This window comes from Suillus subaureus (genome assembly GCF_016647635.1).
Source record: "Suillus subaureus strain MN1 chromosome Unknown BJ212scaffold_6, whole genome shotgun sequence".
Classification (NCBI taxonomy): Eukaryota; Fungi; Basidiomycota; class Agaricomycetes; order Boletales; family Suillaceae; genus Suillus; species Suillus subaureus.
The window spans coordinates 1646747-1663857 of NW_024538562.1; the positions used below are offsets into that span (position 1 = coordinate 1646747).

Here is a 17111-nt window from a genome sequence, read left to right on the forward strand (position 1 = left end):
TGAGAATGTTTCTCACAGTGTGTGAAGAGACAGGGAATGTGATGGTGGAATTGATGTAATAGGTGACCTGTACAGCATTATCAGCCTTTCCTGTAGCAATATGTTGAATAATAGCCCTCCTATCAGTAGAGGTGAGCTTGGATGGATGCCCTTCACAGAAGTTTTCCTTGTCTGTGTGACTTTCTTTGATGAACTTGGCCACAGTGGACTTGGATACTCCAGTTCTAGAGGAAATTTGACAAGCAGAGAGGCCAGAATAGGAAAGAGAGAGGATATTATCCCTTTGAGCAGGGGGAGTGGCTTTTATGGTGAATATAACCATGACATATGGAAATTTTTGGTTTGTATAGTTAGATATGGTTTTAAAATGACATAATGACACCACTTTATAATTTATTTAATGGTGGCATGATTGTTATGGTGTCATAAATGATGATTTATATAGTTTTAATATGTGCTCAAAAAACTGTCCGCATGAGTCATGATTTTGTAAGCCTTGTATCTCCACCATATCTCCTCTGATTCTCACAATGTGGTGCTCAATCCAAAGCCCTCAAGCAGCACTACAATATGGTATCAGCATGTCACTGAGGTCTTTATGTATTCTCACACAATATTGTAAATAGTAAAAAATGCAAAAACATGTGGACAGTTTTTTGAGCCACTGTATATGAATCATGGGACCAACTCCATCCCTTGCATTTGATCAGCTGGTTACGTAGATAGTTTATATCAGCATTGTGTGAATATGTCAGCTCCTTCATCACAAGCTGTATCAGTGTTGCATCATCTTTGCCTATCAATGCACCCAGCCTAGTAGCATCCTCTGTCTAGAAATAGCTGGTGATAAGTGCAGTCATTGTCCCAGCCTGGACAAATTCTACAGGAAGGATAAATGACATTGCACAAAGGCCTGTCAGTGCATGTCTGCCCTCCAACTATATTCAGAGGATTTCCATACCTTTCAGGTAGGATTTCCCAAAAATCTATAGGGAATCTTCCAGTAATGTTTCTGGTTTTGCATGACACTAGTGGTAGGAGGTTGTGGCATGAGCAGAGACTTGGCGCACAGAGACCTCCGGAGAGTTTGCCAGGCGCATTCAAATAGATGGTGTGAGCAAGAATAGTATGTACAATGTCAGAGCTATATCAATCAAAATAGACAAATGAAAGAAGCCCAGTAGAACACTAGTACAGTACTGAAAAGAAATTTCATGATAGACTGGTTACAACCCTAAGACTGACTACAATCAGACTGGAACATCAATGTTAGTTAGCAAGGTGGTGCTGCTCATCATCTTACATGATTTTGAAAGGGCCAGTCAGAAGCTAGACAATAGAATATATAGGCCAATAACTTATGAAGACTATGAGGGGAGCTTCCTTTTCCCCTCTCGCGTTCACAGACTGAATGCCCACATCGTCCAAGCCATTCTTCCTCAGCTCCTCAGGGAACCAGAATGGGGCATCTCTGAACCAATCATTCCGCCACTCACCTATTGTGGATGGTTCATTTTAGACCTGTTGTAACACACATCAGTGGGAGGTGAAATGAATTATGGAAGAAGAACTTACTACCTGTTGGACAGGCCACCTCCCTGGTATCTCCCACTTCAACCAGTCTACAATCCAAGGCTTGGATTCAGATTTCTCCAGGCTTAAATCCACACTTTTAGACAATGACTGCATAGTATTATATTTTCACAATGTTGATGAGGGTGAGAAGATGTGAGAAAGGTAAGAAACCAGAAAGGTCAAAAGGTGCTGTTGCCTCCTTCCTCTTTCAACAGCTATGTTACCAGGATCATTTCTATTAGCTCAGCCTCATACACAGTATGTTCCTCATTGCTCCATGAGACATGGTTGCCACTAACCAACCAATGAGCCTGGTCGCTCCTGGTGACATATTGAAAATTCAATTACTCACTCTGACTGTGCTTTGCAGGTGCACAGTCCATATTGTCATATTAATATATCCAATACATTGTAACTACCATGAAAAATAGGATACAATAATACTGTGGTTTACCAGTGGCTATGAGCTAGTACCAGAGATGTATCTGGGATCTGCCACTGACAGGCACAACATACATCCTATTGCAGTCAAGCATTCCCATAATATTCCCACACATGGTATTTTCGCATTTCCTGGCCACACAGTGTGGGAATTACCCCACAACAGCAAAAACATCACCCATTTTTGGGAATCACCACAATATCAATTATTCCCACACTCTCCCCACCTCACTGCAGCTTCACCACTACTCCACAATAGGTCCTCCTTCACATACAAGTAGGAGTTTGGTATATATATATATGTATAATATGATATAATAGACTGCTTTTTTTGTTCATTTGTGTGCCTGCTTTTCCTCCAGGGGCCATTCAACATATGGTAGGATATAGAACACTTTCGCACTTTTACCTCATTGATAGGGAAGTGTTCTAGTATATTATTAACATGTTTAGGAGCATATATACAGAAAAATACAAAATATGTTCTGATGTGTTTATTTCTAGGTGGATAGGCTTGGAAAAACTATCCCCAACATCTATGCAACAGTAGTAAAGATGTATCAGGAGCTCAGGCCCATAGGACAAGACTTTGTTGTGTATTGCATCCTCCCTCTCCTGGTGATTTACCCTCTGTGAGATTTTTTCCTGTATGACTGGACCTCAAGAAGGGTAAGGATTCTATTTCTATGTATATTTATAGTAGATATATCACAGAGCTGGCACAGGACACTTATATGATCTTTCTGTAGGAACAAACCCTTGACAGATCACATTTTCACAGTTATGATGTTTCTGACTACTTATCCCTACATAAATAATCAAATCTATGCATATATCATTAGCATGAAATATATTCTTGCTTTCTATGATCAGGATCAGCACAAAATAGGCTGGAATGTTGAGATAGTGTATATACTTGGTAGTTCTACTGATTAGAGGCCTATACCTTGAAACTATCAAACTTTAATAATCAGACACCTGAAGCACATTTTAAATATATTTAGTATCATATATCTGAACTTATAGAAAGATTCACCCAGAATTGAGTGTTGTGGAGGTGCAATAGATAAGAAATTGAGTGTGGGAAGCCTCCAACACTCAAAACATCGAAAATGGCCAGTTGAGTAGTAGTCAGACTTGAATGCTACATTCACTTACTTCACCACCACATCCCCTCCACATGTCTTTTACCTTAGGCAAAGTGTAGTATAGGTTCCTTGTATTGTCTAACATATGTCATGTTAAAGTTAAATGAAATATGGTGTGGGAATTACCCCAGAACACCCAAAACATCACCCATTTTGGGACTCTCCACAATATCAATTATTCCCACACCCTTCCCACCTCACTGCAGCTTCACCACTACACCACAATAGGTCCTCCTTCATATATAAGTAGTAGTTTAGTATATATATGTATAACATAATATAATAGACTGCTTTTTTGCTCATTTATATGCCTGCTCCTCCTCCAGGGGCCATTTAACATATGGTAGGATATAGAACATTGAGGAGACGTGATTTGCTACTGAGTGCTACAGACCACTCAAACCACTCTGTAGCACTCTGTAGCACAATCCAACCTACTGATGAACACTTTCGCACTTTTGCCTCTTTGGCATTGAAGTGTTCTAGACATGTTTATGATCATATATGAATAGATTCTCATCTTTATTTGACCCATTGAAGCGCCCTACATCAATAGTTACAGTGTATGTATGGAAAAACACAAAATAGGTTCGCATTTTTTTTGTTTCTAGCTATATGAACTTAGAAAAATTGTCCCCAACATCTATTCAATAGTAAGAAGAATATATCAAGAGCTCAGGATCATAGGGAAAGATCTTGTTGTGTAGTGCATTCCTCCTCTCCTGGTGGTTTACCCCCTGTGAAACATTTTCCTGTAGAACTGGACCTTAATTGAGGCAGGGAGTCTATTTCTATGTATATTTGGAGTAGATATATCATATAGCTAGCCCAGGACATATATAGGATCTACAGTGTCATATTGAGGTGTCTGATGTATGATTTATGTCAGTTTAAATTTCAAATATTGATAACCCTGATGTGTTACCAACCTATAGCTAACATTATGCTTCTACTGAATGCTGAGCTTCCTCATGACGCCTGTCTTTTCTGACAAATGACTAGCAGTACCCTCCATTACCATGTAGATCTGTCCAGACAAATCTCTTTGTCCATCAACACTTTAGCGCTCAGTAGGTATACTCTTTGGACATGTATTCCTGACAGCTACCATTATGGATGCCCCAAAACAGTTCTCTGAGACAGTTTACCACTGAATTTGGATAATGCAGATTCAATCACCCAGAATGGCCCTCACAAGCCTTCACACAATGCAATGTCATATCATGGTAATGAATAGCCTTCAGTTTCTTGGACCTTCGAGAAACTTAGTGCCCTCCAGTTTCTGGTTTGATCAATAACACACATACATATATATATATATACAGTGGCTCAAAAAAGTGTCTCAATGTTTGTGACTTTTCATGTAATTGCTGTATTATGAGCCAGGGTGTGAGAATATGACTGAGCCATAGGGAGGTGTGGGAAAGCTCTGCTTCTAAGCTTCATGTTTGATTCATAAAAAGTGGGAAGATTATGTCATCAAGTGAAGATATGGTTAATGTAATGTGGTGACTCATTGAGACACTTTTTTGACCTATGAAGATGCTAAACACAGTGATGCTTGTATGAACCCTATTGAGTGATAACCACTGAAGCTCACATACTTCAGTCATGTTTCCACATAGAATCCAGGCCAGCTAGTCACCAGCTGGTAGACATGGGATCAGTGCTGGCTAGTCTCTCTAGGCATAGTATTAGCTAGCATCTGATAGTCAGTGTGCAATACACAGAATCTGTGCTGGCCAGATTTTTATAGTATACTACAGTACTACAGTAAGCTTACTGAAAGACTAACATCCTACAATGTTCAGATGAATCCTTCAGCATGGTTCACTCAATTTGAGTTATCTCTCTCCATCAGCTGGACAAACTCACAACAGATCCAATGATTGGGTATGCAGTTGACACTGGGAGAAGCAGCAGAAGAATAGTACCAGAACTTGATGTCCATGCAGTGCAACTCCTTTGCAGACCTCAAAGCAGTGTTCTTTAACTACTGGCCCCATCCCAAGTGCTCTAAACTAACCAGAGTGCAACAGAAGGAGTGCATCATGTCATAGGTCTTGAAAGAGGAAGAAGTGGGAGAATGGGTACAAGTAGAATGGACAAGTAACTATGTGCATGTGATCTGGGCAATTAATGTCTCAAAGTTAGCATTAGGGATGGGGAATGTGGATGGCACCATGATTAAATATGCCCTAGAAGGTATCCTGAATGTACTAAAAGACCACTTAGAGTACAGTCATTAGCTACTCAATATTGTCAATGTTTATTTGTAATGGGCACCAGTAAGCTACCAACTGTTACAAACCTGATTGACAACTGCTGTGTTTACATGACAAGTTAGGGTGCCTGTTGGATATACTAACATACTTGCATGGTACAGCAAGGATAGATATTTCATATCTTTCAGTGCTTGTTCTTATGTGAGGGTAGAAGTCAGTAATGGGAGAAGTTGTCATATCCTGTGTGCCAGACCTACATCCCATAATATTCCCATGCTGTCTGGGCATATTTCCTGGACCCCACCTCTGACTCATTCCCAGATCTCCTTCTGCTGTGTGCTCCATATCTAAGCAGGATTAGCTCTGCTACAGAATTACCCCTGAGCTCTGGACCTCCAGATCTTCACTACTACCCTGATCCATACACCCCTATCCTGTCTACCATATGCACATTCTATCCAGCAAGACATCCAGACTTTACCTCCTCTCAGATTCCAGACTACATCCACTACCTCACATATCTCAGTCCTGTTTCCACCTTGCCTTCCAGATCCCAGATCTCCAGACCTCTGGATATTAGCTGTTACTATCTCTGGACCTATTCCCACCCTCCATCTGAGATCCTGCACCTATCCCCATTTAGGCATCTCCGCCTTTCCAGTTCTCAGTTATCTCTGTTTCTGTCTTGCTTATTGATCCTTATATGAGTTTCCATCTCTGAGTTCATTTACTTATGTTCCATCTTACTTACTAATGTGCTTCCACATGCTCGTACATAGCCTTGCTCCTTTGCTTACTGATCCCCTCAGATATTCTCCAGTATATGACCCCTGTACATACTCCTGTAGTTTCCTCAGTTTGAATATCAACTTAGACTTGCCCAATCCTCTCTTGGACTTTGATCCTCCTAAGTTCTATCCTATTCATCAGGCCTAGGGATTGATTCCCTAGGCTGGAGCTTCACCTTTCTGGCACTTATCCTCTTTCTGGACTTAGGTCCAATCCCTGTCTCTCCAACTCTACCTTAGGGTAGTCAACCTCTGTTTGTTTCTACATTGGACAAAGTCCAATGTAGCTCCTATTCCTTCTAGACCTCTGGATATCCTGTCCTCCTGACCATTGGACATCCTATCCTCCTGTCCTTCAGACCTCCTATCCTCCTGGCCCCTGGACATCCTGCCCTCCATACCTTTGGACATCCTATCCTCCTGTCCTTTGAACATCCTGTCCTCCTGTCCTCCAGACCTCTATACCTCCAGACATCCTGTTTCCTGTAGAAGTATTACTTTGCAGTGGGAACTCTCCTGAGCACTTCCTGGATTCCTCCAGAACTCTCCTGTGCTCCTCTGGACATTTCCCACACTCCTCCAGACTTCATTAGACCATCATTAGACCTTATCTGACATGAAGGGCACATACTTGGGTAAGGGGCACAGCATATGAGCTGAGGCCAAGCCCCTCTGAGTCAGTCTCTTTCTCTGCTTTAAGCAAACCGGTTCTTAATACTAATGTGGGTTTGAAGAACTCATTCATCTTGGAGCATGTTATCATCTGTGTGTCCACTTACACTGATGAGGACTTCAGAGACCCTTTTACTGGGTATGGAAATGATTCAAAGGGCTATGTGAGCACTCCAGTCAATGATGTAAGTTTTTCTTTCTTTGAAACTGGCCAATAGTGACTATTGTTACAGTTCTTGGATATAATCCTCTAACCCTGGCAAAGTATCATTGACCATGCCCAAGAATCATATCTCTGGATGCTATGCTGTGGCTCCCTTGTCAATAACCCAGACTCATTTCATGGCTTGCAAGAGGCTGTTGTCCAGTAAGTTTTTTTGACATGGTTTATCTAATGTTTCCACAGACACAAATTAACCAGTACCATTGCCTTCAACGCTCCTCATTTTCAACCTTCTTTCACCTCACACTTCTGTAGTACCTGGTTGGATATTTGTTAAGGTTGTACTCAAAGGGTAACTGGATCTGAAGGGCTTCAGCCTCAGCTTGTGCACTGTGCCCCTTACCTGAGTATTGCCCCTTATTTCAGGAAGGCAAGACTAGCGCATCCAGAAGGTCGGACAAGTAGTGTAACAGATCTGGATGACTTCCAGATGAGGGATAAGTATCATAAGGCTAATCCAGACAAGTCCAGACTAGAAACTAACGGTAATGGACTGTTGAGGACAGAGGCAGATATGGATAGACTATAGGAATCAATCCTAAGTCTCGGAGGGTGACGAGAGTAGAGGTACTCAAGTCCAGAGGAAAGGAATGAGTAGAACTAAGATGATATTTGAACTGAGGTACTACAGAAAGTTACAGGAGGTTATATACTATAGGTATCTAATGAATGATCAATCAGCAGAGTCCGAGGCTATGTACAAAGCATGTGGATAGTCTATTGGTAAGTAGAAACAGATCACAAATCATGAAACAGAAATGAAACATAGGTAGTAGATAAGGGAGCAGGACAGATATACAGATAACTGAAATACTGGAGTTAGGGGGTTACCGAAAGGGGATGATCGCTGGTTGTGGATTCGGATGAGTTGTGGACTGGACCGGACGAGTGGACAGGTTGAATGATGAGATGTTGGAGGGAGATAAGATGTGGATCTGAGAAGAGATAAGGGTCAGATCTGAGATCTGGATATGTGGATATGACAATATTCCATTGAAGGCACACTTAGCTTGATTTACATATTTTTCTGCAGTATTTGTCTTACACTGTTCTTTGCTCATGTTATCACTGTTCTGAGTTTGAGTAATCTTTTGTTTTTCATGTCTGAATTTTGAGATTTGGTGTATAAACTAATGTCATTAAGTCTGAATTGGTCAGATGTACTCATGTAATTTGAATCATGTGACCCCAACATTGTCATCTGATGAACACATGACCATGTTTTGATCATGTGACATGGTTTGTTGATCTGTTGTCAAGGGAGTTGTGGACTGGTTGCACTTTCTGCAAACTTATACCGGCCTATGTTCTTGAGATTTTTGCATATAATAGCTGACTGGACACATGTATTCAAGAGTGTTTTGGATAAGCACAAGGTTGCCTATGTTTCTGCCAAAGGAAACACAGTCAAGAGGGCTACAATTCTCAAAGCCATCAAGGATACTATAGTTGAAACTGATCAGGCCAAGGATCCTTCTATCATGCTTCCAGCCAAAACTCTCGGAAGGTAGGTTTCCAGTGTCTTTATATCTACAGTAATCTAATTTTATAGGCTATTCATACATATTACTTGCAGTTCCTGGAGGATGATGAAGATTGGGACCTCAAGGAAAAAATCATACAGGAAGGTCATAAACTCCCATCTGGTCCAGGGATTGTCACTGTAGACATGGTCAGAGACCAAGAGGATGACAAGCCTATGGATGCTGCAGCAGTCAAGACTCAATTCTCACCTTTTGATGTCACTCAGAAGTTGTTTAAAGAAGGAATTGGGAAGTATGATAAGAAGCACCATGACATCTCTGACCTGAGGTCCATGGGGACAAGGACAAAGCTTATCCAGTCCTGGTACAATGCCCTCTCACCAGATGTGCTTGAGGAGCTCAGACTTGTGGCTGAAAAGTGGAATGAGGAAGGTGCTCATTCTGATGTCAAAGACAGGTATTTTTTCAATACTACATTGATATATTTAAGATAATCTCATGTGTATCTACAGATACTGTAGCCAACACCAGAAGAAACTTATGGAGGATTTCATAAAGATGGCAGGAAGAACTATGGGTTTACATCTTGTGATTCTTGCAGCTCATGATCAAGGGGAGGGAAAAATGCCTGGAACAACCATGTCAGTGTTATGTTGTCTTTTCTCATCAACATTTATATTAATGAATTACTGGCTTAGCTGGGAATCCTGTCCCAGGAAGTTGAATAAAACTTTCACCCTCACATCCAAAGAAAATAAAAAATGGGCAGGAGAGTCTCAAGACTGCCTTGCTGACTGGCTGACTGAAGCAGAGTACAACATCTGCCTGGTTGGTCATCTTGGACATGGTCTGAGGAATGTCTACTGTTAAGGTTGTACTCAAGGCTAAATGGATCTGAAGGGCTTTGGCCTCAGCTCATGCGCTGTGCCCCTTACTCAAGTATTGCCCCTTATTTCAGGAAGGCAAGACTAATATGTCTGGAGGGTTGGACAAGTAGCATAGCAGATCTAGATGACTTCCGGATGTGGGATAAGTATCATAAGGCTAATCTGGATGAGTCCAGACTAGAAACTAGTGGTAGTGGGCTGCCATAGACAGAGGCAGATGCAGATAGACTATGGGAATCAATCCTAAGTCTCAGAGGGTGACAAGAGTAGCAGTACTCAGGTCCAGAGGACAGGAATGAGCAGAACTAAGTTGATATTCAAACTGAGGTGCTACAGAGAGTTACAGGAGGTTATATACTATAGGTATCTAAAGGAATGATCAATCAGCAGGGTCTGAGGCTATGTACGAAGCATATGGATAGTCTATTGGTAAGTAGAAATGGATCACAAATCATGAAATGGAAATGAAACATAGGTAATGGATCAGTGAGTAGGACATATATATAGATAACCAAAATATTGGAGTTAGGGGATTACCAAAAGGAGACGAGTGCTCATTGTGGATTCAGATGAGTTGTGGACTGGACCAGATGAGTGGCAGATTGGATGATAAGATGTTGGAGGGAGATAAGATGTGGAAAGGATCAGAGATAAGATGTGGATTGGATCTGAGATGAGATATGGATCAGATCTGACATCCAGATATGTGAATATGACATCTACCTTGAAATATGCACTATGATATTCAGGTGTCCTTCACTGCTTTGAAGGAACTAGAGAACTATATCATCAGATCTTGTGGTTTGGGTATGATTGTTGTCCTTGTCCTTGGACTCCTCCTTCATGAGTGTCACTGTGCTCAGGAGTATGAAGCAGATAAGGCCAGAGATGATGTACCTGACTATTTGGGCACCTCCATCCTTGGCATTCAGGTAGGGGAGAAGATTGAGGAGGCAATTACTAGAATTCAGGTGAAGGTGAAGGCAATGCTGCCAGATGATCATGAGAGGCAGATGTCAGTGAGTGAAGAAGTTCATATGAGGCGTCTGGAGAACAAAAGGCAGGTGAAAGAGAGGAGGCAGGCAGAGCAGGCAAGGGTTGCTGCAGAGAAGAAGCTGCTGAGGAGAAGAGGGCTGCTGAGGAGGCTTGCATGGCTAAGGAGAGGGCTGCCACATTAAAGAAGGCAAGTGGTACTAAAGCTGGGGGAAAAAGAAAGGGTAAGCAGCCAGCAACAGATGTGAATGATTCACCCATGAAAAAGATGAAGACAGGTCCTTCAACAGCACATGAAGGGACAGTAGTCCCACATGCAATTCCAAAGCCTCACTCAGTCAAGCTGGCGAAAATTGGTACACTGCTGACATCATGAATGGGTGACCTCCTGGCTGGGTTGACTGACAGAGTCACTGGCAATGTTGAGGAGGATGTTGCAACGGAAGGAGGGCACACATCTCCAGCACTGAAGAACATGCAGGGAAAAAAAAATGGTGATTGAGCCATCGGTGAGGACAACCCAGAGTAAGTCAATGCAACAGCCATTAGACAGTACCCCTCAAGTGATTAGAGCAAGGGGAAAGAAGTAATGGACTTATACTACACTGCCTGCCTTTATGTACATGTCAATGTTATTCAATCTCTATTCAATGATCAATACTCAGGACTTGGTGAGCCAAAGCAAGAATTAAACTTTGGTGTTCGACACTCAGGAATTCCTGAGCCTCGATAACTCAATTGGAAATGGAAGAGGAATGCATCACAAATACATGATGTGGGTATGTTAATGAAAATCCAGAAGTTTACATGTGATTTGACTACTATCAGAAATTCAGTAATTTACATTTGAATTTGATCTTCAAACCAATTGATCAGGGAATCTACTACCTTGAGCATTTCGACACTCATCCATTGAGCTCTTTGTAACCTCTGGAGGTCTACATCAGCTCTTCTGAGTTTGTTGGAAGTTTCTGCCCACGCCATCTGGAAGGGTTGCTCACCCTTGAGTAGTAGTGGAATGGAAGGATCAGGAAGATCCTCAGTATGGTGTTTGTAATCACCAAGTCGATCTTGAATGAATTGCACTTGCAGAAAAATTAGTGCAAAGATAAATGATCTACTATGTCAGATACTCACACCTGGTGTGTTCATATGACATGAATGGTCAGAACTCCTGGACCATCAAACATAAATCTTTGTTAGTGAGCTCTGGCTGTTCTGAATAAAGTTTGGTAGAGGTTTTGTCTGCTTGGGAGATACATTAAGTATCTATAATCCTCTGGAATGAATGAACTCACATGATATAGACACTTCTGATGCAGCCAGAGCATCAATCTCAGGATCAGCAGGATCCAGCAACTCATCAACATCAATAATATCATCCTCAGGCCTGAGGTACAAGTCTGGATCGATGGGAAAACCTGGATGATCAGCTTGAGCCGGAGGTGATTGATCTGCAAGGGTTTAGTGTGCATGCATGGTGATCCTCAATCCTAATGAATGTATAAACTTACTGGGTATTGCAGCCAAGACATCTGGTGATCCAGATGACACAGAATCATATTCTATGTCATCATTTGGCCCAAGGTATAGATCATCTAAGGGATATCCAGTAAATAGATAAGGCATGATAAAAATACAACACACCTAGTGATATCTGGGACAGAGGACTCATCCACATCTATTGAATTGTAGTCAGTCATGTGGGCTCATGTTGTGTGAGGAACTGATTGACTTGTTGACTGATAATTGAAAAAACTTCGAAGTTCAACACAAAACCAGCAATTGCCAAAAGTTGGACCATGACCAAACAAAGACAAACAATCAATGATTTTATAGATCATCCATCAAATGTCTTGTTTCTTTTGAAACTTCATCCTTGTGATAATGGATTTCAACCTGATTTCAAGATCTTTAAATCTCTCAACTCAATCATCATGTCCACTCCAGTTGACACCTCTTTGACCAGTCTCAAGGCATCTACTGCCCAGATCATGGCCATCATCAGTGGCACCCAGCAAATTCCCCAGGGATCCAGCCACTTTGCTCTGATAACACAGGTCAGTTCACTTGTGGTATATAGCATTCTTTTTTTTTCTTTTTTTCTCTCCAACATCCAGGCAGGCTCATGTAGTCAAGGAGTATGGGGCTGGACCCCTGCCTTGCATCATGCTTTTATGCTCAAGGAGCTAATGTGTGTCTGGAGTATGACTCCCCAGGCCTGGCCCAACTGGCACAGCATTGGGTATGACAATCCCTGTCTCTTGAAGCACATCTGGCATGCCAAGCTCCTCACCTGGGAGGTCTTAGGTGACCATACCTTTGATCTCCCAGTTGCTGCTGCTCCTTCCACAGGGTCGACCAAGGATAGAACCTTGTCAAGTCAATGCCTCCCTCAGGAGCAATCATCTAGACTCTCACAGGATCTAGGGTTCAAATGGGACACAGACTAGCCTCCTTCCCAAGGAGCTAGAGTTCAGATATCAAAGAGAACTGAGTAGATTCAAGTTAGAGAAGAGTACAAGTGGTAACTAGGGTTTATATATGTAAAGGAACTGTGCACAGACCAAGCTGGGTGAAGGGTAATAAGTGCTAAGAAAGGAAGGTTCATGGGAAAACATATTATGAGCACATAATGCAGTGACTTATCTCCTTACTTACTGGACAACCCAAGTTGACATTTCTCCTTGATAGTTGGGCCAACCCACCATGGGCCCACATTATTATGTACCTCATAGCTGTGGGATGGGCCCAGGTATGAAACCGTTCCCCTAATATACTGGGTGGGCCTGAGGTGGATAGCCTCCAAGGCTAATGGATGGGCCCACAGTCTAGATATTTCAGATGTATCATAATGCATAACTTAGTAGTCTTATGATGTATAGCCTATTACTGTTAAATCAGTACCACAGTAAGGGGTGGGCCCATACATTGGTTGGCAAGATTGCCAATATGGATAATGTCTGGTGTCCAGTGGCACCAATGAAGACAGTGATAAAGGTTATGTAGCCTGTCACTGTCAGATTCAAAGGGTGGGCTGACAATGTAAGATCACCAATATATATGTGGCCATCCATGTCTAGCATGCAGCATCGATGACACGGCATACCAATACTGAAAGTTGTGATAATGGCCAGAAAGGGTGGGTTGACAATGTAAGTTCACCAATACATATCATCATGCATGTCTGGTGTGTGTCATATCCTGTATGCCAGACATAGATCCCATCATATTCCCACGCTTTCTGGACCTATTTCTGGATCCCATATCTGACTCATTCCCAGATCCCCTTCCACTGTGTACTCCACACCTCAGCAGGATCAACTCCACTCTGGATTTACCCCTGAGCTCTGGGCCTCTGGATCTTTACTACTAGCCTGATCTGTATGCCCCTATCCTGTTCACCATATACACATTCTGTCCAGCAAGACATCTGGACTTTACCTCCTCTTAGATTCTGGACTACATCCACCACCTCAGATATCTTAGTCCTGTTTCTGCCCTGCCTTCTAGATCCCCAGATCTCCGACCTCTGGATATTAACTGTACTATCTCCAGACCATTCCCACCCTCTGTCCAAGATCCTGTGCCTATCCCCATTTAAGCATCTCCGCCTTTCTGGTTCTCAGTTATCTCTGTTTCCATCTTGCTGATTGATCCTTGTACTAGTTTCATCTCTGAGTTCATTTACTTATGTTCCGTCTTACTTACCAATGTGTTTCCACATGCTTGTACATAGCCTTACTCTGTTGCTTACTGATCCTCTCGTATATCCTCTAGTATATAACCCCTGTACAACTCCAGTAGAGTCCTCAGTCTGAATATCATCTTAGATCTGTCCTCATTACCTTAGATCTGCCCAACCATCTTCCAGACTTCAGTCCATCTGAGTCTCGTCCTTTTCCATAAGGCCTAGGGAAGGATTCCCTAGGCCGGAATTCTGGACCTTCAGATTTGTCCCCTATGTCTCTGTCCCAAGTCTAGGGATTGCTTCCCTATGCTGGAGTCTTGCCTTTCCTAGCACTTACCCTCTCTCTGGACTTTGGTCCACTTCCTGTCTCTCCAACTCTACCTAAGGGTAGTCTACCTCTGTTTGCTTCTACATCGGATGAAGTCCGATGTAGCCCCTATTTCTTCTGGACCTCTGGACGTTCCACCCTCTGTACCTTTGGACATCTACCTATGTCCTCCACACCTTCATGTCCTGTCCTGTGTACCTCTGGACCTTTAGTTCTCCTGTCCTCCATACTCCAGACCTCTGGACATCCTGTCCTCCAGACCTCCTATCCTTCCATCCTGTTTCCTGTAGAAGTATTACCTTGCAGTGGGAACTCTCCTGAGCACTTCCTGCATTCCTCTGGAACTCTCCTGTGCTCCTCTGGATATTTCCCACGCTCCTCTGGAAGTCCTTTGGACTTTGTTGGACCATCATCGGACTTCCTCTGAAATGAAGGGCACATACTTGGGTAAGGGGCACAGCATACGAGCTGAGGCCAAGCCCCTCTGAGTCAGTCTCTCTCCCCCTTGAGCGTGGTTCTTAACAGGTACAGACATTGTCAGTGGTGGGTCAGTTGGAGTGGTGGCTGAGTTGTCTGATATGAGCATGTCTAGAATACTTAGAATATGAAAAATGTACCTTCATCATCATCTGGTGCATGGTTTGCAGGGCAGAATAGGACCAAACCTACTTTGATCATTGCTGATTGCTCTAAGTGTGAACACTTCAATTTCTTCCTGGAGCACCTGGAGCAAGCTCTAAGCACAGTGCCAACTCCAAATCCTTGGTGACAGATAACCGACCTGAATTAATGCTGATCAGTGTACATTAGCACTCAATATCAGTCACGCACTTAATTAGACACATAGTACAAGGTAGCTCCAACTCCTGCCCAGCTATGGTCTATACTGACTCAGCATTATACATTACAAAGGATGAAATCTTATGGTGCCAATGTCCTCTGTGAGTACCTTGGTCTTAGCTTGGACATGCTCTGTTGGCCTTACTTCCAGTTCCTCCATTGGCATGCTTGAATGATTGTCACTTTTGTGCTGCTTCCCAGTGTGGGTCCTAATGGTATTTGGCTACTAGACCCCATAACAATTGAACAACCTTTGGTGATATCAGAATCACTTACTGTAGGGGGCCCAGACTCATCAAACTTAGGCATACATGTTGGGCCAGCTTCATCTGTTGCCAGCAGGCGACTCAAAGCAATGTTTCACTTGGTTGGTGGCTTACTAGGACTAGCATCCCTGTGTCTCTTCTGAGGCCTTCCACACCCAAGGCCTTCTGCAACATGCTCTGGCAGTGTCTTAATAACCAAGGGTCTTATATAAATGCATGTAAAATGTAATGACACCACAATTACACTGGGATAAGACTTCTTGCCAGTCCTTGATTAACATGGTCTGTGACTTTTCTTCTTTCATGGTAGATAACGTGTGAGTTCTTGGGAGGCTTGCTAAACCAATCTGTGATTAACTTAGCTGGAGCTTTTGTGTTATATCCCAACTTATAAACTTGTCTAGGATAAACCATCTAGACACTGGAATGTGGTTCCTTGTTAAGATAATTCTCTGTAGAGACTATGGTCTCAAATACGAATATGTTGACCAAAGACTGGTTGGTCAAATAGGCACAAAGTGGTGAGAAACTGGTCTCACAAATGAACAGATTGACCAAAGCTCATGTTGGTCAATATCTGAAACTAGGTGAGAAGCTGGTCTCAAATAAACTAAGTTTCTATCATAAGAAACTTATGTAATCTCAAGGGAATGTCTTTTCCCTGCACTTGGTACTTCAAAGGGGCTTTCTTTGTAAGCAACAATCTTCACAGTAAGTAGCTCAAACTGAGATTCAAATGATTGCAAGTGGGAGATCCTATTTTTTGGGAGAGAATGGGCCCTCCTTATATACATTTTGTGTGGGAATATTATGTAAGTAAAAAAGCGGAGTAATGACATCAGAGGTGAGTCATTGTGGAGCAGAACATTCCAGAACAAATGACATCATCATGACATCATCATGACATCATAACTTTCAACAGAATACTTGCAGGAGTATCTGTGGAGCCATATGACATCATTATGACATCATACCCTGTAGGTACAATTTTGTGAAGTATCTGATGGGTCAGAGCATCCCAATAGAAAAATGAATCAAGGAAATACTAGAGAAAACAACTCAGAAATAATAATACAATAACAAGACACAAAACACAGGCTTTTTAGATAGGTTTTTGTTAGGCTTTGAACTTTTCTCTATGGTTTTCTCTAGCCAAAGTGAATAAGCCAAAGGCAAGGCAATACCTTAACCTTCTTGCTTCACAATATCAACTAGGTCATTATGTGATTCCCATCTCACAAATGACTTTTCTTCAAGATATAATAAATTCATGAATCACAGAGGGAAAACTGAACTATTTGACCAAGGTTTGAAACCAAGGTATGGGTTGACTAGCCTGATGCCTAAGCTAACAGACTTTGTCTTTTAGGGGGCTACCTAGTAGTCATGTCCATGCATGATTCCCAAATCATGCAGGACACCGGCCCATCTGTCACAGATTAGAAGAGCTGAGGATAATAATAGGGGCTATTTCAGCTGTGGGAGAGAGTTGCAGCAGAGTGGGGCAAGATTGTTGATGAGGAATGCCTCAAATTGATAGATAGTATGCA

General features: G+C 42.3%; 4 protein-coding genes across 4 annotated transcripts; 2 read left to right on the forward strand and 2 right to left on the reverse strand.

Annotated features, from left to right (window-relative positions):
• Positions 1–830: 830 nt before the first annotated feature.
• On the reverse strand, positions 831–1966 carry BJ212DRAFT_1297305 (uncharacterized protein; the record flags this gene model as incomplete). Its single annotated transcript, XM_041332564.1, has 6 exons — positions 831–880; positions 962–986; positions 1304–1329; positions 1359–1491; positions 1576–1683; positions 1928–1966. 6 exons carry the CDS (start codon positions 1964–1966, stop codon positions 831–833), a joined length of 381 nt encoding a protein of 126 aa, XP_041196804.1.
• A 5159-nt stretch (positions 1967–7125) lies between these two features.
• BJ212DRAFT_1477894 (uncharacterized protein) lies at positions 7126–10812 on the forward strand (the record flags this gene model as incomplete). The annotated part of the gene is made up of 7 exons (XM_041339625.1): positions 7126–7216; positions 8536–8579; positions 8649–9013; positions 9069–9197; positions 9255–9384; positions 10193–10458; positions 10515–10812. The coding sequence occupies 7 exons, from the start codon at positions 7126–7128 to the stop codon at positions 10810–10812; spliced, it is 1323 nt and encodes a 440-aa protein (XP_041196805.1).
• Positions 10813–11601: 789 nt separating this feature from the next.
• On the reverse strand, positions 11602–12065 carry BJ212DRAFT_1477895 (uncharacterized protein; the record flags this gene model as incomplete). The annotated part of the gene is made up of 3 exons (XM_041339626.1): positions 11602–11681; positions 11735–11890; positions 11951–12065. 3 exons carry the CDS (start codon positions 12063–12065, stop codon positions 11602–11604), a joined length of 351 nt encoding a protein of 116 aa, XP_041196806.1.
• Positions 12066–12373: 308 nt separating this feature from the next.
• Positions 12374–12889, forward strand: BJ212DRAFT_1297307 (uncharacterized protein; the record flags this gene model as incomplete). Its single annotated transcript, XM_041332565.1, has 2 exons — positions 12374–12496; positions 12557–12889. 2 exons carry the CDS (start codon positions 12374–12376, stop codon positions 12887–12889), a joined length of 456 nt encoding a protein of 151 aa, XP_041196807.1.
• Between the last annotated feature and the right edge of the window lie 4222 nt (positions 12890–17111).